Consider the following 22,884-nt stretch of genomic DNA (forward strand, 5'->3'; position numbering starts at 1 on the left):
AATTGCTCCATTTCCTTGCATTTTTATTATCATTGAGAACCTTAACTGATGCTTTAACCTCACAATAATAATGCAGGCAAATAGTCTCATCCAGTGTCCTTCAGATCTCTTCCAAATTACCCATTCCCTCATCTTTGTTTCATAATGCAAATATAAAAGAGGAGTTTGGTTGATGAAAGTTGAATCAAGAAGCTAAACAGGAGGCACCAAATGAATGATTTCCAAAATAGTGAAGGAAATAATGCCAAATTTCACTGTCCCTTTTAAGAAATTTTAGTGTCCCCTTTGCAATACGGTGCATTGCTGTTGCCTGATTAATACCAGGGCGAAGGATGCTTTTCAATGATGTAGAACTATTTTTTAGATATTAATATGTAGGATATGACCAGGCTGAGCCTGAGGAAGGAATCAAACATGTCATCAGTCACGAGTCCTTTCGTGCCTACAAGAGATCTAAATCCAGCTCAGCTTGAATTCCGTTTTATTCTTAACACCCGTTAATTTCCCATGACCGTTAGTTGGTCAGATTCTTGTAGAGAGCTTAAGCTTACAATAAAGTCAGATTCTTGTAGAGAGTTTAAGCTTACAATAAATATTTATACACATTTGAACTGCCTGGATCTCTTGGTTTCCCTGGTGCTTGATAGAATATTCCTTAGCGCCAAAAGAATCGCTAATCCAATTTGCAGTCCATTTTTTTTCTTGGATTTTTGTGATCCATTTTAGGATTCCACATACCAATACAGAGTCCATAAACAATATGGACTGTTTTTTTTCCTGTTCAGGCATTTCAACAACATGATAATGTTAAAACTTATGGAAAGCATTCAAATTTAAGAGCGAAGTCTTTGTTCATGTAGCAATTAAATCCATTTGATTCAGGAGGATTCACTTCTCTAAGATTGAGTTACATCTAATATTTTTGATTTTTTTTCCAAAAGTACATCTCTTATCACATTGAAGATACTTGAGATCCTAGACCAGTGTTTCTCAACTCTGGCAGCTTGAAGATATGTGGGCTTCAATTCCCAGAATTCCCCAGCCAGCTAACTCCCAGAATTCTGGGAGATAAAATCCACACATGAAGTTATCAAGGCTGTGAAACACTTTCATAGATTCTGCAGATAAAAAATGAGGACAGCAGCCATCACGTTAGTTTTTCATTCAATTTCCATGATTATAATACTGAAATCAATAACCCATTTTGCTTTATGTAATCTTATTTAGAAAACTGGTGGTCTCAGGTATGTCCAGAGTATTTCTTGAGGTTAGTGGATGTCTATAAAGATGCCGTGGTTTATCTCTTGAATGGAAAAAAAACACTGCAAATCCCGGTCTTGTATAGCAGTTACATCACAGCTGCATTAAAACTTCTGGAGAAATTACATAAAGTAAGAAAATAATTCTCTGAGTCTATACCTTGGTCTTCAATGATGGTGATGCCCCTGGTTGTTTTTCCACCAAATATTTGTACATTGCAGGTTTACATTGTATAAATAGAATACCTTAACTCCTGAATTGTATGTTTTCCATACTTGCAAAATATATAATGCAGGGTATAAATTTGAACACCTTGCATATTTGACTATGTAGATTAATATTCATCTACATATATGGTGCAATAACTTGTGTTTGCCAAAGGGCATAAGATTTGTGGTGGACAGTATTGCCATAATTTTATTGTCTACAGCTTTTTGGTTCCATTATTAGTAAATGCTGCTTTTAAATTAAACTGAGTGAAAAATAGATTGATTGGTTGGTTGGTTGGTTGGTTGGTTGGTTAGTTGATTAAGTGCCATCAAATCAGTTTAGCTCTGAACGAATACATGGATAGATTTTCTTTAGAATAATCTGTCTGTAAATTGATTTTAGGACTCTTAGTGGCATTTTGATTGCTGTCATTATATACCTACTTTGCCTTTCCTGAACCTATTTGAGAAATGAAAGAAGGAATGTCAGTGTTTATATATTTCCAAATTGTGCAAGATACTTTGGCAAAAAAAAAAAAAAAGAAAGAAAAAATATTTATTGAGGACAGATAATGAATAAATACTCTATTTTATTAGGAAAAATTATGTGAAAAATTGTTGAAAACAGGAATGCATTTTTGTGTTGACTTTGAAAAAATATTGTGCAAATTGATAGGCAAACTGTAGACAGTCTTCCAGTTATGACCATTTGTTTAGCAACCATCCAAAGATAAGTGAAAAAAGTAACTTATGACCACTTATAACAGGAGTCTTCAAACGTGGCACTTTTATGACTTGTGCACTTCAACTGGCATGCTGGCTGAGGAATTCTGGAAGTTGAAGTCCACAGCCATAAAAGGTCCAAGTTTGAAGATCCCTGACTTACAACAATGGCAGCATCCTCATGGTCACATGATCAAAATCCGGGTGCTTGGCAACTGACTACAATAATTCACTTAATAACTGGGGGTGGGGGAAAGGTTGTACAATCAGGCACGCTTGATTCGACATCGCCCTTCTTAGCAATGGATGTTCTGGTCCCAATTGAGATCATAAGTCAAAGACTTCCTGTAGAGGACACTAAATGAGAAACCAAATCTGGCAGTCTTCCTTTTTTTCAGTTAGCCTTTTGGGAATTTGTAACGATTCTATGAAGAAATTGTTTATTGCGTTATTCTGATGTATTTGTTTTTTCTATATCAGGTAAATCAGAAAGCTAACCACATAGAATATGACAAATTTTATATCCCAGAGATTTCTAATCTGATAGATATTCAAGAAGACTACCTAATGTGGTTTTTGAATCAAGCAAAAGTGGTAAGAAGTTTTGTTTAATTGCCAAGCTAAATCATGCTCCTGGAACTAGTTAAATTAGATTGTTCTGTGCACCCTGAATCAAAATTAAACACTTCCCAACTGGGAATTCTGAAAAGTTTTTATGCAAGTTACTTGTATACCTATCATTTTGTTTCAAGATTTGACTACCTAGACTATGTAAAATAGTTAAGGAAAATGTGCAATAGATTGAAGAGGCAAAGCAGTAGTTAATAAATTAAAGGAACAGAACAAAATAACGGAGTTGGAAGGGACCTTGGAGGTCTTCTAGTCCAACCCCCTGCTCAGGCAGGAAACCCTATACTATTTCAGACAAATGGTTGTCCAATCCACAACTTCTGAAGGCAAGTCTTTCTACTGATTAATTGTTCCCATTGTCAGGAAATTTCTCCTTAGTTCTAGGTTGCTTCTTTCCTTGATTAGTTTACACCCATTGCTTCTTGTCCTGCCTTCAGGTGCTTTGGAGAATAGGTTGACCCCCTCTTTTTTGTGGTAGTCCCTCAAATATTGGAACACTGCTATCATGTCACCCCTAATCGTTCTTTTCATTAAACTAGACATATCCAATTCTAGCAACCGTTCTTTATATGCTTTAGTCTCCAGTCTCCTAAAGGAGATGTAGGGTACTGGCATTTTTTTAAACCTATTCTTCTGAAAGAGTGAGGATATCTAAACCAGGGTGTCCAACTTTGCAACTTTAAAACCTATAGACTTCAACTCCTAGAATTCTCCATCCAGCCATGCTGGCTGGGGAATTCTGGGAGTTGAAGTCCACAAATTTTGTGGACTTCAGCCTGACCAACTCAACAGAGTTGGTCTAAGAGGAAGAATAACATGTATGTATCCCATTGATATATGTATGTATACCATTCTTTAGAGCAGGGATCTTCAAAGTTGGCCCTTTTATGACTTGTGGACTTCCACTCCCAGAATTCCTCAGCCAGGCACGCTGGCTGAGGAATTCTGGGAGCTGAAGTCCACAAGTCATAAAAAGGCCAACTTTGAAGATCCCTGCTTTAGAGGAAGAGTAGAATAGAAAGTTAATTGATGATGCACTTGTTGGAAGCTCATGCTGTTTATATTTCTTCTCTCCCTTTTCCCTTATGCAGAAAGCAAGACCATCTATCATGCAGGTAAATATTCCAGTTCCTCTTTGCCCAAGCAGTTCTCACTGGAATCTGAACCTGCCACCATTGAATTGAACTGTTCCTTCTTTCCAGGATTCTGTGACTCTCTGCTCTTATCCTTTTATCTTTGATGCACAAGCGAAGACAAAGATGTTGCAGACAGATGCTAAACTGCAGATGCAGGTATGCTGCCTTCTTTCAGTCTATCTATCTTTTCCTTTGGGAAACATTTGCTCCTCCAGACGGGATGACTGGTCACCTGCATCAGCCTTAACCAACATCACAAATGTATTTGGGGGCAATCAGCTGGAAACGTTAGCTTCTTCATTCAATCCAGGCTAAACTAGATGGATTGATTTGCCTTGGAAATAGATGGATCTTCATTTACATCAGTTGTGCACAATCTGAGTCACCTACAGTTATTCCTATCTTGGACGTGACTCCCAAAGTTTTGTGTTTTTTAGTGTGACAGAAAGGGAAAATTATGAAAATATAGCATCGTCTTTTCATTGACAAAATCACCATTGGTCAATTACAAAAGACAACTTTACTCAGAACAGCTTACATCCTGTGATGATACCTTTAACACCATCAGCGATCCATATCTGCCTATCCCAAGTCCTTGGAAAGGTCTTGATAGGTGGACAAAAATGCCAAATCCAGTTTGAACATCTAGCTGTGCGACGAATTGTAATAATTATAATACATGTAAATTAAATGAAATCAATTTTTGTGTGTGGCTACACTCACTATTTCCACTATTTCCTGGAGTGCAGCATCTTAGCAGGCCAAATAGGAGCTCATCTCAAAAAAAAAGTTGCATATCCTGAGCCCATCTTTAGTGGAAATGTGATAAAATTTCAGATTCTGAAAGTATATAATTAAACAGAAGAAAAGCAGATCAAATTTCTCCGATTGTAGGTTTACTAAAGTGTTTGATGATCAGAACAAAGCATTGTAAATAAAAAAATATATCTGGCTGGCTCAGGAATTCTGGGAGTTGAATCCACGAGTCATAAAAGAGCCAAGGTTTCCTACCCCTGATCTAGACAATATCTCAAATGGATTGTGGGTTTAATAAGAGTTGATTCATAGCATCATTTTTTAACGTTTCTAGTTCTAGTTCATTGTTTGACGAAGTAGCAAATCATTGTTGCACAAGGAGATTGTTGTTTATATGAGAGATACGCACCATTGTAACAATGTGCAGGTAGTCCTAAGCCTATGACAATAATTGAGCCCAAAATTTCCATTGGTAAGCAAAATAGGTCTTAAGGGAGTTGCATCTCATTTTTTCGACCGTTTTTGCCACAGTTGTTAAGGAAATCTCTGTTGTTAAATGAATTACATGATTGTTAAGTGAATGTAGCTTCCCCCATTAACTTTGCTTTTGGGAAGCCTGCTGAGAAAGTTACAAATGGGGACCGCGTGACCCCACAACAATGCAGCTCTCATGAATACAGTTGTCTCAGTTGTTAAGTGCCGAATTTTGATCACGTTGACGCTGCAATGATCATACAGTAGGTGTGAAAATTGGTCATGTCACTTTTTTTTAGTGCTGTTGTAACTATGCACTCTGTTAATACTGTAAGGCTGTCTTTTAAGACAATGTGTACTTGCTAAAAACTTGGTTGTGTCTTCTTTTATTTTCTTTAAACATTTATCTCCAGGGTAGAAAATGTAAAAAAAAAAAATGGGACGCTTTGTTCTTTAACCATGTACGCCTGTATTTCTAACAAACAGCCAGGAGGCAAAGTGGAATCTTATGCAGTCCTTTTTGGAAATTATTACACTTTATACACTGTATGTGTAAAATACTGTGGTGCCAGAAGCGATCCTGGAAGGCAGAACAATAATTTTGCAGCATCCACAGCTGAATTCTGCCTTTTGCTGGATAGGAATTCATTCCTGAGTTACTGTTTGCATTACCCAGGAGATGGCGCTAGTGCAAAGAATAAGCTACTTTATTTTCCTCCAAATAAAAGACTGCTTGAAAAAGAAATTATGGCAGTGGTATCTTCCCTGCCAACCTGTATGGCACTGATGAGGTTATTTGGAGAGAACCTAGGCAAAAAGACAAGTTAACTGGTTTTTACAAGATGTCTTAAAGACTAGTAGTCTCAGTTCCTTAAAGTTGAGCGTCTCTTAATAACTTCATAGACATGTAGATTTTTGTGGCAACAATATAGAAGAGGCATCCCAGAACCTTGTTTTTTTTCCCATTGTACTGTAAGCCTACAAACTTATTTATCTTCTGGTGGTCTCCCATCCTAGGAAACAGGTGTGTTAGGTTTTTTAGGTCAACACGGTGTGTCTTCCCCAACTGGAGATTTCCATAGAAAAGTCTCTTTCTTCTCCTCCTCCTTCTTCTTCTTCTTCTTCTTCTTCTTCTTCTTCTTCTTCTTCTTCTTCTTCTTCTTCTTCTTCTTCTTCTTCTTCTTCTTCTTCTTCTTCTTCTTCTTCTTCTTCTTCTTCTTCTTCTTCTTCTTCTTCTTCTTCTTCTTCTCCTCCTCCTCCTCCTCCTCCTCCTCCTCTTCTCCTCTTCCTCCTCCTCCTCCTCCTCCTCCTCCTCCTCCTCCTCCTCCTCCTTCTCCTCCTCCTCTTCCTCCTCCTCCTCCTCTTCCTCCTCCTCCTCCTCCTTCTTCTTCTCCTCTTCCTCCTCCTCCTCTTCCTCTTCTTCCTCCTCCTCCTCCTCCTCCTCCTTTCATGTCTACATCAAACTTTAGACTGCCAGAGTGAAGCCATCTTCTTGGCTTTGTTGTTTGCTAAAAATTATCGGAACACGTTTCTGGTAGTAGCCAACATACCAGCAAATAGGCCGGACTCTGTGTCTTTCAACATTCACACAGTGTGTTGCTATCCATTAAGAGCTGTATAATTGTTGTATTCAAGAAGGCTGGATTTGATTCGAAAACAATCCTTTTTTAATCTTATTTAATATATTTTTTAGGTTTTTGCTTGTTGGATGTCTAATATGAAAGGGTCCCATAACCATGAATAGAATATTTTTAAAGATAGAGAAATATTCCTTTCCCCTTCTTTCTTCCTATTTGCATACGAACATCTTGGGGGGATAGGGTTAGGGTTAGGGGAAGAAGAATAATTACAGCTCAAAGTGTTGATGATTAGAAAAAGTTTTGCTCTCTAGCACAGGCAACCTTGGCAACTTTCAGACTTGTGGACTTCAACTCCCAGAATTCCTCAGCCAGCAAAGCTATAGCACATAGATAATAATAGTAAAGTTGGAAGGGACCTTGGAGGTCATCTAGTCCAACCCCCTGCTCGGGCAGGAAACCCTACACCATTTCGGACAAATGGCTGTCCAGTCTCTTCTTAAAAACTTCCAGTGTTGGAGCATTTACTGCTTCTGGAGGCAAGCTGTTCCACTGATTAATTGTTCTCACTGTCAGGAAGTTTCTCCTTAGTTCTAGGTTGCTTCTCTCCTTGATTAGTTTCCACCCGTTGCTTCTTGTCCTGCCTTCAGGTGCTTTGGAAAATAGCTTAATTCCCTCTTCTTTATGGCAGCCCCTGAGATATTGGAATACTGCTATCATGTCCCCCCTTGTCCTTCTCTTCGTTAAACTAGACATACCCAATTCTAGCAACCGTTCCTTATATGTTTTAGCCTCCAGTCCCCTAATCATCTTTGTTGCTCTTCTCTGTACTCTTTCTAGAGTCTCAACATCTTTTTTACATCGTGGTGACCAAAACTGGATGCAGTATTCCAAGTGTGGCCTTACCAAGGCATTGAAGAGTGGTATTAATACTTCACGTGATCTTGATTCTATCCCTCTGTTAATGCAGCCTAGTACTGTGTTGGCCTTTTTGGCAGCTGCCGCACACTGCTGGCTCATATTTAACTGATTGTCTACTAGGACTCCGAGGTCCCTCTCACAGTTACTACTATTGAGCATGGTGCCACCTATGCTGTACTTGTGCATTTGGTTTTTCTTGCCTAAATGTAGAACCTTGCTTTTTTCACCATTGAATTTCATTTTGTTAGTTAGTGCCCAGTGTTCAAGTCTGTCCAGATCCTTCTGTACCTGAAGCCTGTCTTCTGGAGTGTTGGCTATTCCTGCCAGCTTGGTGTCATCTGCAAATTTGATGAGTTCCCCATCTATCCCTTCATCCAAATCGTTGATGAAGATGTTGAAGAGTACTGGGCCCAGAACAGAGCCCTGGGGCACCCCACTACACACTTCCCTCCATATAGATGCAGTTCCATTGAGGACCACTCGCTGAGTACGGCCGGTCAGCCAGCTACGGATCCATCTGGTGGTGGTTCTGTCTACCCCACATTTTTCTATCTTGTCAAGTAGTAGGTTGTGATCTACTTTATCAAATGCCTTACTGAAGTCCAAGTAAATTATGTCCACAGCATTCCTCTGATCCACTAATTTTGTCACTTGGTCAAAGAATGCAATAAGATTTGTCTGGCATGATCTATTTTTGACAAACCCATGTAATTCTTCCTGTTGTTTAGCTCTGAAAAGAACGGAGGAATTCAGTATTGAGGTTGTATTTCTTTCTATCTGTGGGCAGTATTTCCAGTCTTGGCAGATGCCAAATGGGTGAGATGGGCACAAGAACTTCACAAGCAGCAGGGTCATAGTTGAGAAGTCCACCCAACTGGAAGTTGCCAAAGTTGGGAGTCTAAGCAACTGCTTCCTATTTTAGAAGATTAATATTTAAAGCCCAGGATATATCCAAACCCAATAATATCCTCAGCTTTTGAGATTGCCTCATTATAATGGTTTAGCAATTTATATACTACTTCATAGAGCAGGGAGTCTTCAAACATGGCCCTTTTATGACTTGTGGACTTCAATTCCCAGAATTCCTCAGCCAGCATCCCTGGCTGAGGAATTCTGGGGGTTGAAGTCCACAAGTTATAAAAGGGCCAAGTTTGAAGATCCCTGTCATAGAGCTTTACAGCATTCTCTGAATGATTTACAGAGTCAGCATATTCTCCTCAACAATCTGTGCCTTCATTTTACTGACTTCAGAAGGATGGAAGGCTGAGCCAACCTTGAGCCAGTCAGGATCGAACTGCTGGCAGTGGGCAGAGTTAGCCTGTAATACTGCATTCTAACCACTGTGCCACCCGGCTAGCAATTTCTTTCTACTTAAAGAAACATAACTCTTCTGCTTGGATGTCACTGGAACAAGAGGTGGGGAATTGTTGGGGAAATATCACTTGAAATCCATTTCTCAAATGTTTTTAGGTGGCCATTAGTGGAGCAAATCTACAGAATGTCTTTATGTTTCTCACCCTGGAACCTCTTCTGGCCCGAAGCCCATTCCTGGTCGTTCACGTTCGCAGGAGCAACTTGGTTGGCGATGCTTTGAGGGAACTGAGCATCCATTCGGATGTTGACTTGAAAAAGCCTTTGAAGGTAAGCTCCTGTCAATGTGATCTAATCCTCACAGCAGCATCCAATTCGCCTCTGGGCTGCTTCAATATGTTTTATTTCTGATTACTGGTGAAATTCCACGTGATGGACTCCTTCACCCATACAAAATAATTGTCTCCACATGGAATGAAGAACGCTATGAAGGGTAACCCTGTTTGAGAGATAGCATTCATTTTTTTAAAAAAAAATAAAATACGATGACTTTCTCAGAGAGGTGAGATCTCCCTGTTGTGGCTTGGCACCCCACTTTTTTCAATGTGAAATACAATGAATCTATTGTCCCAAAGGTGCTGTTTGAAAAGGCAATTGGACTTTCTTTGTTTTTCCTTGAAGACATTATCCTTCTCTTCTGAGAAGCTTCTTCAATTCAGAACTGAAGAATCTTCTTGGATGAGAAGCAAAATGTCTTCACGGAAAAACAAAGTCCAGTGGCCTCTTGAAAAAGCACCTTTGGGATAACCATGACCTGGATGACTGAGAATCTCCATGGGCAATGGCAACTGGTTATTCTCTTTTGCCCTTCCAAACCACCTTAAGGCACCGTTTGTGAGGTGGGTGGCGGTATTCTTTGTTTAATCATTAAATAAAATTGCCCTTGTTGAAATCAATTCAGTATGTTCTGGTAGGTGATCTTTGATGGTGAGGAAGCTGTGGATGCTGGTGGTGTCACAAAGGAATTCTTTCTCCTGCTTCTGAAAGAGCTCTTGAATCCCATCTATGGAATGTTCACCTGCTATTCAGACTCCAATCTACTCTGGTTCTCAGATACTGTAAGTATGGCTACTGCATTCTTCTGGATTCAGGCAGTCCTTGCTTAGCGTCCGTTTGAAGTAACAATGGGCCTCCCTGGACTATTTATGAGTTGGTTCTGATGTTCCAATGGCCAATCTCTTCTCCCCCCCCCCCCCAGTCACAAGAACACATGCCAGCCATTTAGGGCCATTTGCAGTCTCCCACAGTCCAAGCAGAAGAACTTCAAAATCTAAGGGACTGGTTTGGACAAAACTCAGCAGCACTTTTTCGTGCGGCTGCTGATAAAAACAGAATCGCCAACATGATCGCCAACGTCCGATAACGGATATGGCACAAGAAGAAGAAGACAGTCACATGGCCATATGTTAGGATGTTTTTGCCAAATCCCAGCATTTATCTCCAGTTTTCAGCAAAAATGTCCCGTAGCAAACCATTGGTTTGGTTAACGGTCATGGCATTTGCTTCATGACCAAGGTAGCTGCTTTACGATCATTCCATTTGCTTAGCAACTGTTGCCGAAAAGGTCATAAAATCAGGTCACTTACAACCCAATTTATAACTGTAGTGACTTAAAGATTGTGATGGGGATGCTCCATTAGGGTTGTAAGGCGAGAGCTATCTGTAATTGACTCGAGCGTTTATTTAGTCTTGATGTTCTCTAGGGTTCAGGTTACTCTGTGTGGTAGCACATCTGGAGTATTCCAGTGAAGAAAACAAATGTTGGTCTTGGAAGTAAATTTAGCAGTTTTTTAACCTGAAATCTATAATTTTAATTCCAGGCTTCCTCCTAATGTTGTTTTCCTTTTTTTCTAAAGTGTTTTGTTGAGCACAATTGGTTTCACCTAATTGGCATCGTCTGTGGTCTGGCTATCTACAACTTCACCGTGGTGGACCTCCACTTTCCACTGGCTTTATATAAGAAGCTTCTGAATGTGAAACCTGACCTGGATGACCTGAAGGAGCTATCTCCACTGGAAGGAAGGTAGATGTTATCCTGGCCATTTTGCATGATCAGCATAAAATTACAATTGTCCTGATTGTTTTAGAGCAGTGGTTCTCAACCTGTGGGTCGGGACCCCATTTGGGGTTGAACGACCATTTTGAAAGCCAATAGAATAGACTCTCTTGAATAGAATCTAATTCTATTGGCTTTCAAAAGCCAATAGGAATTGTCCAGGCTGTCTCTGCCCTGGTGAGTCCACCAAAAGTCCCATTCTGCAAACGGTGCTGCACCAGTTGAGTAGTCCTCGACTTACGACCGGTTGGGGTCGCGGCATTAAAAAGGTTGAGAACCACTGTTTTAGAGGAAAAGAAAAGAGTTGAAAAACGTATACTTTAGGCTGAAATTGAGTACATTTCCTTGGCGACGAAGCTTTACATCGCCCAAAGTAACATCAAAAGCAAACCGAGTGACTATACTCTTTGGAAAAGAGCAATGAATCGTATGTGCCCACATGTGCTCAATTTGACGACCAGGGTGGTTTAGTGGCAAAGACAGGGGATGAAGAATGAAGAGACCCAGGTTCTAGTCTGCCATGGATTGGCTCACTGGTTGATTTGGGACCAACCTCTCTCTCTTTCGTAGCCCAGTCTATCTCACGAAGTGTTGTGAGGAAAAACAAGAGGGAGCATTTTGTGTGCTTCTTTGAGTTTCTCTACAAAAGGCAACAGATATCATTCTCTCTCTCACTGCATCTGAAATTTGAGGTTTCTCTTGATTTGTGCCATGCTTTTTCTGTACTTTAATAATTATAGCAATAGCACTAAGACTTATATGCCGCTTCACAGCGCTTTACAGCCCTCTCTAAGTGGTTTACAGAGTCAGCCTATTGCCCCCAACAATCTGGGTCCTCATTTTACCCACCTTGGAAGGATGGAAGGCTGAGTCAACCCTGAGCCGGTGAGACTTGAACTGCCGAACTGCCGGGAGTCATATAGATTGTGAAATACAGATGGTCTTTGTTTTACGACCAATTGTTTTTGAAGTTCCGACAGAGTTACCTGGTGTGTACTTAAGACACATATTCAGTCTCAAATGGGCAGCTTCCCCCTTCCTCCATGATTAAGTTATTGCACTTGGTTGCTCAGCAATCACCCTACATTTACAGCCATGGTCATGTTCTGTTCTTTGGAAAAAGCGTGCCCATAGTGAACCCCTGGTTTGCTTAATGACCGTGGCATTTGCTTAACAGTTGTGGATCTGCAAAAAAAGGTCATAAAATCAAATCAATCACATGACCAACCTGTTTTATGACTGTCACCAGGTATGACTTTGACCGGCAGACAGCATTATGTTTTAATTCAAGGACTACCTGTACATGTATGCAGTCTATTTATGATACGTATAATTCCAGTACAGGTAGTCCTCAACTTATAACGGTTATTTAATGACTGTCCAAAGTTACAATGTCCAAAGTTACACCAGCACTGGAAAAAGTGATTTATTTTTTCACACTTATGACTGCTGCAGCATCCCCATGGTCACACGATAAAAATTCAAACGCTTGGCAATTGACTCATATTTATGACGGTTGCAGTGTCCGGGGGTCATGTGATCACCTTTTGCGTCCTTCTGACAAGCAAAGCCAGTGGGGGGAGCCAGATTCACTTAACAACCGTGTGGCTAACTTAGCGACTGCAGTGATTCACTCAACAAAGGTGGCAAGAAAGGTGATAAAATGGGACAAAACTCACTTGGCAAATGTCTCACTTAGCAACAGAAATGTTGGGCTCAATTGTAGTCATGACGTGAGGACTACCTCTAATGAAGCAAGATACATAGTTGCAGCTACCAGTAAATTGCTCCCTTTTCCTTCTTGCTATTTTTATCCTTCTGTTTAGGAGCCTCCAAGAGCTTTTAGATTATCCTGGAGAAGATATTGAGGAAACATTCTGCCTCTACTTTACAGTAAGGACTACCCATTCCTACTTTTTGTGTTTATGAAAGCTGAACGAACGCCAGCGCTTCAGAGCAATATTAGTTCCACATTGGTTGGGAATAGGAGCTTTTCTACGTGAGCTTTTCTCTCCCATTTCCAGGAGACACATCAAGAGAAGATGACCTCTCTTAAGATTGAGGTTTGGGAGCAATAGGGATATTTGTGCTGGGCATTTGGGATATAGAGAAAAAGATGTTGGATAATCATATTATTGTACCCTCCTTGCTGCTGTGGTTTTTCTTCTCAGCCCCACTTCTCCCAACCCCCTATTTTGGGATCCTTTCAATTGTACATTTGAAAATATGTGGAGTGGATCTGTTGACTATCAGGCTGGAGCGTAAGAAGAAGATTCTGATTGGAGAGAAAAAAAATGTCTTAACTGTAGAACATGTTTGACCAACCATCCCCTCACTGAGAATTTTCAAGCAGGTTCTGGAAAGTCTTCTATTTAGGACTTTAATTTGGATTCCTGCACTGAGCAGAGAGTTGGACTTCAGGGGTTGATTAGCCCTTTGCAATTCTTTCATTCGTGATCATGGATGCTTCTTTTGAAAGCCCTGCTTCCTCATGCTGGATTATCACAGAGAGAAAAAGAGACAGAGGCAGCCTGGAAACACAGTGCTGGGCTGCATTAACAGAGGGATAGACTCAAGATCACGTGAAGTGTTAATACAACTTTACAATGCCTTGGTAAGGCCACACTTGGAATACTGCATCCAGTTTTGGTCACCACAATGTAAAAAAGATGTTGAGACTCTAGAAAGAGTACAGAGAAGAGCAAGAAAGATGATCAGGGGACTGGAAGCTAAAACATATAAGGAACAGTTGCTGGAATTGGGTATGTCTAGTTTAATGAAGAGAAGGACTAGGGGGGACATTATAGCAGTCTCCCAATATCTCAGGGGCTGCCACAAAGAAGAGGGAGTCAAGCTGTTCTCCAAAGCATCTGAAGGCAGGACAAGAAGCAATGGATGGAAACTAACCAAAGAGAGAAGCAACCTAGAACTAAGGAGAAACTTCCTGACAGTTAGAATAATTAACCAACGGAACAACCTGCCTCCAGAAGCGGTGAATGCTCCAACACTGGAAGTTTTTAAGAAGAAACTGGACAGCCATTTGTCTGAAATGGTATAGGGTTACCTGCCTGACCAGGGGGTTGGACTTGATGACCTCCAAGGTCCCTTCCAACTTTATTATTATTATTATTATTATTATTATTATTATTATTATTATTATTATTATTATTATTATTATTATTATTATTATTATTATAACTGAAAGTGTCTCAGAATGCAAACCTCAAATGGTGTTCCCACCTTTGATCACAATCCTGAAAATTCAAGATTGAATAAATAGTTGAGAATTCTGGGATTTTAATACCTCTGCAGAATTTTCAGGTTTCAAAAATCTGTCCTACCGATTTTGGAATGAATGGTATACTTAGTTGTTGCAAAGTTGACCTTTTCGTATCCCTGGTATATCAAATTAGAAATTGTCATTTGCAATAAACCAAGACTATCTTAACATTAGTTATATGTTGGAAAGCCAAACGTTTTGTTTAACATGTGTCCCTTGTGGAAAATAATAATGCTGTTGTTGCTCAAGAGATAAAAGTATAAAGCAGCTTTGCCATTGTTTGTTTGGATTGGAAATGCAGATCTGCAAAGAAAGTTATGGCATAGTGGAACAGAAAAATCTTGTTCCTGATGGAGACAAAATACCTGTACAGAACAATAATAGGTAAGTATTGGGTGATGATAAGGTTGAAGAAATGCTTCACTGCTGTGCTGTGACAGACTGCCATGAATTGTAGGGAGGGGGAATGAAGGGGGAAACGAAAGTAAGGGCTGTATCTCTTTGAGATGCTGCCTCAAGGTCATCCCGCTAGGAGGAGGGAGCTGCATGTCAAACTACCATAACTGACCATTATGAAAACATCTTACCTGAACCTGATGGGTTACATGGGGATGAGCCAAGAGAGACAGTTAAGGGAGGCAAAAGTTGAACGTAGTTCTGGCTTTGCAACACTGCAGTACATTTGATCTCTAATAAACTATGCCTTTCTCAACCAATGGAGCCAAAGATCGTTTCTATTTAGAGAGAAATAAGTTGTGGCAGCCCCAACAACCCATGATATAAATAACGAAACACGGTGTTCCTTCTAATTCCCCCAGACAGGAATTTGTGGATGCCTACGTGAATTACGTCTTCAATGTCTCCGTGCATGAGTGGTACACTGCTTTCTCAAGTGGCTTCTTGAAGGTGTGTGGTGGGAAGGTGTTTGAACTCTTCCAGCCTACTGAGCTAAGGGCTATGATCGTGGGAAGTAGCAAATACAACTGGAAGGAGCTGGAAGAGGTTAGTGGACACCCATTTGACTTTCTTCCATGACTTGACTTGTCTAGAAATTAAGGTAGGCAGCTATGATCTCCAGGAAAGTATATGTCTCATGACAGGAAAATTCTCTTCTGAAAATGTACCATTTTAATCTGACCATCGTTGTGAGAATGCATCTTAAGAGCACCCCATTCCTCATTAAGTCACAGCACTCATAGATTTTATTATTATTAAATTTACGTGCCGCCCACCTTGTTAAAAAGTTTATTATTTTTTAAATTTATTTGCTGCCCATCTCACCAAGGGGCTACTCTAGTCGGCTTACAACAATAAGAACGCAAAAATGAAAATAATGTAAACATAACAAGTAAAGTAATGGGACAATAGGATAAACAATGAAAAAAGGAAACAATGCTACTTGAGCCATGATGGCGCAGTGGTTAAAAAGCAGTATTGCAGGCTAACTCTGCTGACTGCCAGGAGTTTGATCCTGACCGGCTCAAGGTTGACCCAGCCTTCCATCCTTTCAAGGTTGGTAAAATGAGGATCCAGATTGTTGGGGGCAATATGCTAATTCTGTAAACCACTTAGAGAGCACTGCAAAAGCACTATAAAGGGTTATATAACAGAAGAATAAAATAATAGAGTTAGAAGGGAACTTGGAGGTCTTCTAGTCCAACCTACTACTTAAGCCAGAGACTCTATACCAGGGGTGTCAAACTGCTGGCCCGCGGGCCGGATCTGTCATCCGGAAGCCGCGTCCACCCCATTGCCGGCAATGGCAAAATCAGCCTGATACGTTGCGCGACGTCACATGACGTCACGAGTTTGACACCCCTGCTCCATACCATTTCAGAAAAATGACTTTCCAGTCTTTTTTTAAAAGCCTCCAGTGATGGAGCACCCACAACTTCCGAAGGCAAGCTGTTCCACTGATTAGTTGTTCTCACTGTCGGGAAATTTCTCCTTAGTTCTAGGTCAGGGGTCCTCAACCTTGGCAACTGTAAAAAGTTGGCTGAGGAATTCTGGGAGTTGAAGTCCACAAGTTTTAAAGTTGCCAAGGTTGAAGACTCCTGTTCTAGGTTGCTTAGTTTCTAACCATTGTTTCTGGTGCTTTGGAAAGTAGGTCGACCCCCTCTTCTTTGTGGCAGCCCCTCAAGTATTAGAACACTGCTATCATGTTACCCCAGTCTTTCTTTTCACTAGACTAGACATACCCAATTCCTATAACCATTCTTCATATGTTTTAGCCTCTACCTTCCCATAAGTCTCAGTGCTATTACTATTAAGTATGAGTATTGTGACAAAATGACAGAGAGACTCTTAAGATACCTTATCAATATTTCTTTTTAATTACGTGTGAGGTTTTTAACTATGTATGAGGTTTACACTACACTAATTTTGAATTTTTCCATTGGCAATCCCTTTTCACAGCAGAATGTTGTGATTATTTTATATTTTGATATAAATGTTCACGTGGAGCATATTGAACCCTTTGGAGTACCAACATCTGGGCCGTAAAGGATTGAGTTCAATTTTATTTATTTTTTACTCTCCTGCTTTCTATTTTATGTCACAGTCCAGTTCTAAAATTATTAAGTAGTCATTTACTATTTTGTAATGCATTGGGGATATAGGAGAGCAATTGATCTTTCAGAATCATAACTTTACCCAACACACCAAATTATAATTTCAAATTATTATTATAATTGACCTCTTGTTCTTAAACAACATGTTGTCCTTTGTATCTTGTTTTACAGAGTGCAAGTTACAAGGGAGATTATTCAGCTACACACCCTACTGTACAAATGTTCTGGGAAGCATTTCACGAATTCCCTTTAGAAAAGAAGAAGAAATTTCTTTGTAAGTATTTATATAGAATTATAACTATTTTCTTCAGCTGAGACTCAGTTCAGACCAGTGATTCTCTCATTGAGGTTTGGTAGTAAAACACAGAAGATAGATTTCAACCATGTGATGGGCAATTCTTCTAGCTTAACGGTGAAGAAAATACAAGAAAAATCCTTAGACAAACCTCCTTGCTCTTCCATGCAGAAAACTAGCAACGAGAAAGTTTTGAGACTGCTGGTTTTCTTCTTGTTTGAAGTTTTTTTTTCTTCAAAATATTAGATTATTTTAAAAGAGGGTAGATTCTCAGACTAACAGAAATGGCGTGGTTTTTGAAGATATTTGTCACAGATTTTGTTGGTTGGGAAGATCAGTCTATGGAACAGAAGGGTTAACAGGAATGGAAGAAGGGTAAAATTGGCCCAAACTTCGTAACTATAAATCAAAGGATTGTCTAGATCTTTTTTTTTTTTTGGTCAATGTCTGATATCTTTTGGGAATTCAGGATAAGATTTCAAGACATCATAGGCCAGCGATAGGCAACCTTGGCTCTTTTATGACTTGTAGACTTCAACTCCCAGAATTCCTGAGTCAGCCATGCTGAGGGGAAAAGGAGAGGCTTCCAAGCTGAGCCATGCTGGCTCAGGAATTCTGGGAGTTGAAGTCCACGAGTCATAAAAGAGCCAAGGTTGCCTACCCCTGCCATAGGCTGAGGTCATTGTGGATGGTTGTGCTTTGTGGAGTCGATTTAAATAGAAAGTGGAGTTAATGAGGCAATGGGAAAACTCTAGGCAAAAATAACGAACAGGCACGGGGGCAGTCTGTGACACAAATGAATCAATTTATAGGCTTTGAAGTCAAAACTAATTAGCAAGAGCAAGAATATCAGTTTCGTATTTCTGCACTCCACAGACTATCATTACAGGTATAGGTAGTCCTTGACTTACAACCACAATTGAGCCAAAATTTATCTTACTAAGCGAGACATTTATTTAGTTTTGCCCCATTTTAAGACCTTGGTTGCCACTGTTGTTAAGTGAATCACTGCAGTTGTTAAGTTAGTAAAACGGTTGTTAAGTGAATATGGCTTCCCCACTGACTTTGTTTGTCAGAAGGTCACAAAAGGAGATCACATGACCCTGGGACACTGCAACTGTCATAAAAATGAGTCAGTTGTCAAGTGTCTGAATTTTGATCACGTGACCATGGGGGTGCTGCAACAATCGTAAGTGTGAAAATTGGTCATAAGTCACTTTTTCCAGCGCCACTGTAACTGTGAACACTCACTAAAAGAACGGTTGTAAGTCAAGGACTTCCGGTAGTTCTCAGCTTACAACCATTCATTTAGGGACTGTTCAAAGACACGGTGGCAACCAATCCTTGCAGCATTCCCACGGTCATGTGATCCAAATTTGGGCATTTAGCAACTAGCGTATTATATACAACAGCTGCAGCTTCCCAAGGTCATGTGATTGTCATCTGCGACCTCCGATGCCGCCTTCTGACTAGCAAAATCTATGAGGTAAAGCCAAATTCACTTAACAACTCAGTGAATCCTTTAAAAACTACGGCGATTCATTTAGCAACCGTGGGGAAAAAAGGTCATAAGAACAGAAACAACCCATTTAACAACCGCCTTGCTTAACGACATAAATTTTGGTTCCAATTATGAGTGCAAACAGAGGGCTACCTGGATTGCAGTAAGGGCAGCTCATTGCCGAGGAACAGAAAGCGGTCTTTGAAGGGAGGCGGTGGGAGGCAGTGCTGCTTTCCTACAAGTGTTATTTTGTTGATGTCTTTCTGACATGCTTTTTCTGCTGGTGTCCCTTGTATCCTCTGCCAGTGTTCCTGACTGGCAGCGACCGGATCCCCATCTACGGCATGTCCAGTTTGCGCATGGTCATTCAGTCCACCTCCAGTGATGAGCAGTACCTGCCGGTGGCCCACACCTGCTACAATCTGCTTGATTTGCCCAAGTACAGCAGTAAAGAAACTCTGAGCACACGACTTACTCAAGCCATCGACCACTATGAGGGCTTCAGCTTGGCCTGAGCACAAGCCACCCCCAACAGAGACCACTTGAAACAGAAAGAAAAACCTTGTCTTGTTCTTCCTTTTGTAGGGAAATGGGACAAGTTGCTCAGGGAAGCCAAAGGGGGGGAAAAACAAAGGGGGGGGAGGGAGGTATATAGGAAAAAGGACACCGAAACAGGTCTGTCAATCTTTCTTGAGGATTTAATGTTCATATTTTTGACCTGTCTCTTAAAACTTATTTTATGCTTCTTGGGCAATTTTTGTTGGTTTAAAACAGCCTCCCTCCGCTTCTCTGAAGTCTGTGGAATTACCTTTATATTTCTGAGGCCTCGCCGTCTTTTTCAAAAATAAGATTCTGCCTGCTGTGAATTTCTTTTCCATTCTCTGCCACTCTGAATTTCTTTCCATGTCCTTCTCCTTCAGCTTTGAACTTCCCTCTTTGCTCATAGACCAGGTTTCTCAACTCCAGGGATAATTTCTTTATGCCTTTGAAAGCACCAAGGTGATTATTGGAAGAGTGGTGATGGGAAATGGAAAGCTTAGTTTTTCTCCTTTACAGAATTTCTCCATTTCCTATAGTCTGCAGAAAACGATCTTCTTAACCTCCTGTTTGACCTCACAACTTTCTCTCTAAGAGCTGCCAGGCAGCAGAGATCCTGCAGAATGGGATTACTTTACCTTTGTGTTAATTGTTCAAAGGAGAATTTATGTGGTATTTTTCATTTCCCTCCAGAAATGGGAATTTCACAGCATAGATCAGTGGTGGTGAACCTTTTAGAGACTGAATGCCCAAACTGCAACCCAAAACCCACTTATGTATCATTGGGTGCTGGGTGGGCGTGGCCAATTGGGTGGCTGTGGCCAATTGGGTGGCCATGGCTGCCGTGGTAACGGCAGACTGGGTGGGACTAAAAAGTTCAGTCAATCAATTCCAACTTTGCGAGACCTTTTTTTTTCCTGCAAGAAGTTGAAATTGATTGATTGAACCTTTTTTTTTTGTACACGGCGGTGGAGGCCTAAAGTGAAAAGGTTTTATAAAACCCATCTGAAGGCCTAGGACTGGGGCGACGGCGCACGTGCCCACAGAGAGGGCTCTAAGTGGCGCCTCTGGCACGCGTGCCATAGGTTCGCCACCAAGGGCATAAATCATGTTTTCTTCCCATCTCAGAAGTCTGCAGATGTGTTTCTTGCAGACTTCTACTGGACGTCTCTTTGCCATTCTGCCTGCCTTATGAATGGATGATGCTTTTTTGGGTGGGGGGAAGCAGGCTTTCTCTGCCCCACTGAGATCTAGAGCCAAATTACAGTGGGATGGGATGAATGGAAGAAAAATGACGACCAGCTTTCTTTTCTCCCCCAAATCTCTCTCTCCCATATGCACATTTTATTATCAATTGCTGGTCCAAGCCCAGTTGATAATGACTGAATCCATGGAAACTAATGAAATTAGTCCATTTGGGACTGATGGAGAGAAAAGCTAATTGCAATCCTGATCCAGCTTAGCCATGAAGAGTGTTTTATTTTTCAGTCAGCCGAGCAAGGTGGACTTTAGTCGTAATTCAATTTTGGTTGGCATGGAGCCGCAGTACTTGTGTACCTTTTAATTCAACCATGTTTTGCACTTTCCCTAATGAAAAAAGCTTTAAAAGCATTAAGGGGTCACTTGGCTGTTTGGGTAGCGAACGGGCCTCTTTTTACTGCAACTTTAAAAGAACTTTATCAAATGCTTATTTTGTATGTGTGTATGTGTACATAGCTCAATATTATGCAATAAATGGAATGTTTCCTTCAGACTTTACACTGCTTTCATGATGCTTTAAGAAGAAAATAAGTTAAAAAAATAGAATAGTGATGTGTTCAGCTGTTTTCCTAACAGCACTGCTAAGTGCTAGGAGAGATGGTGGGATATGTGAGGGAAAGGGGTTTTTTTACATCCTTTCCTTTCATTTTCAGATTTTTTTGTTGGTTTGTTTTAAATTTCTGAGGTAATGGATTAAGCACACAGCCCTTAAGCTTTCTATACACAAGTTATTGGTAAGGACACTTTTGCAGGCTTTCAACGGTCAGATTTCAGAAAATCCAAAACTCGTCCCAGATTCTATAACCCCAATGGGTATTTGGAGCTAACTATTGCTCTTTTCTGCTTTCTGCCCTCTCTACTGATATGATGGACTGTTGTAATGAGTAACTGACAGGGTTAACAGAATAACAATAATAGAGCTGGAAGGGACCTTGGAGGTCTTCTAGTCCAACCCCCTGCTCAGGAAGGAAATCCTATACTATTTCAGGCAGATGATTGTCCAGTCTTTGTTTAAAAGCCTCCACAACTTCTGAAGGCAAGACAGTCCACTGGTTAATTGTTTCCACTGACAGGAAATTTCTCCTTAGTTCTAAATTGGTTCCTCTCCTTGATTAGTTTCCATCCATTGCTTCTTGTCCTGCCTTCAGGTGCTTTGAAGAATAGCTTGACTCCCTCTTTGTGGCATCCTCTTAGATATTGGAACACTGCTATCATGTCTGAACTGGTTGAACTGGTCTCAGGTTGAAATCATTAAGCCTTTCTTCCTCCTTCTGCTGACTGGGACTTTTGGAAGTTGAAATCCAGTGGAACTGGAGAAAATTAGGTTGGGGGAACTGAGAGCAATAGTACTTAGACTTATATACTGCTTCACAGTGCTTTGCAGCCCTCTCTAAGCAGTTTACAAAGTCAGCCTATTGCCCCCAACAATCTGGTCCTCATTTTACCCACCTCAGAAGGATGGAAGGCTGAGTCAGTCTTGAGCCATTTAGGGTCGAACTGCCGAACTGCTGGCAGTCGACAATTAGCAGAATTAGCCTGCAGTGCTGCATTCTAACCACTGCGCCACTACAGCTCTTATGAATACTTTTAACATGGTGGCTTTTTTTTTTGGTAGAACTAGAAAAATACCCATTTTGGCAGAAAGGAACATCACATGTTTTTTAGTCTCTTTCCAAGGCAGATTTCAATTTGACTAATCCCTGAGTGACATGCAGGTGGCTGGCATTATTGAGACTGCTTTTGACCTCTCTTTCGCTGTTGAGTACCAGTGCTGGGAAACACCGAATAATCCCAAGAAATGCTTTTACAGTTTTCCCGTAATACCTCAAAGCTTTCATTTCTGGGAGGATTTACTTTTGGAAGCACAATGGGCATTTATTTGTTGGATTGTTACAACTAAGCTTCTCTGGAATATGAAAGACCCGTATGAATGTTGAAGACTCGTGCAGGATTATATCCTGGAGATCAGCAACCCAAGTTGTGAAAAATGGAGGGACTGTGCAATAACATCACTTCTAGGTATGTTTTTCTATCCCAGCAGAGCAGAACACCATGCCACATACACTCAGAATCACCTCTGCATGTGCAAAAAAAATGCAGAAAGTTCAATTTTTTTCAGCAGGGTTGCTGAAAAAAAGGTTGAATTGCCTTGCAGCTGAGAACAGACTTATCTCACTACAAGATTAGGTAGTCCTCGGCGTAGGACCCTAATTGAATCCAAATATTTCTGTTGTTAAGCAAGCCAGGCAGTTGTTAAGTGAGTTTTGCCCCATTTTTTGACCATTTTTGCCACAGTTGTTAAGCAAATCACTGCACTTGTCACTGCAG

At 40.6% G+C, this 22,884-nt stretch overlaps 1 protein-coding gene across 5 annotated transcripts in view; it reads left to right on the forward strand.

The window, feature by feature from the left end:
- The window catches only part of HERC3 (HECT and RLD domain containing E3 ubiquitin protein ligase 3), a 63,748-nt gene extending 43,617 nt beyond the window's left edge, over positions 1-20,131 (forward strand). For all 5 annotated transcript variants that reach the window (XM_039353393.1, XM_039353392.1, XM_039353395.1 and 2 more), the window contains 12 exons: positions 1,228-1,391; positions 2,673-2,786; positions 3,914-3,937; positions 4,025-4,114; positions 9,157-9,327; positions 9,972-10,115; positions 10,914-11,080; positions 12,940-13,006; positions 14,695-14,777; positions 15,212-15,395; positions 17,135-17,237; positions 19,066-20,131. In XM_039353393.1, the coding sequence (XP_039209327.1) occupies positions 1,228-1,391; positions 2,673-2,786; positions 3,914-3,937; positions 4,025-4,114; positions 9,157-9,327; positions 9,972-10,115; positions 10,914-11,080; positions 12,940-13,006; positions 14,695-14,777; positions 15,212-15,395; positions 17,135-17,237; positions 19,066-19,274 (1,520 nt within the window). In that variant the 3' untranslated portion in view covers positions 19,275-20,131. The remainder of the gene's footprint in view (positions 1-1,227; positions 1,392-2,672; positions 2,787-3,913; positions 3,938-4,024; positions 4,115-9,156; positions 9,328-9,971; positions 10,116-10,913; positions 11,081-12,939; positions 13,007-14,694; positions 14,778-15,211; positions 15,396-17,134; positions 17,238-19,065) is intronic.
- Positions 20,132-22,884: the final 2,753 nt, after the last annotated feature.

The sequence above is a fragment of the Crotalus tigris genome, unplaced genomic scaffold (genome assembly GCF_016545835.1).
Source record: "Crotalus tigris isolate CLP2741 ecotype Arizona unplaced genomic scaffold, ASM1654583v1 scf7180000018518.7366548510:968632, whole genome shotgun sequence".
Taxonomy (NCBI): Eukaryota; Metazoa; Chordata; class Lepidosauria; order Squamata; family Viperidae; genus Crotalus; species Crotalus tigris.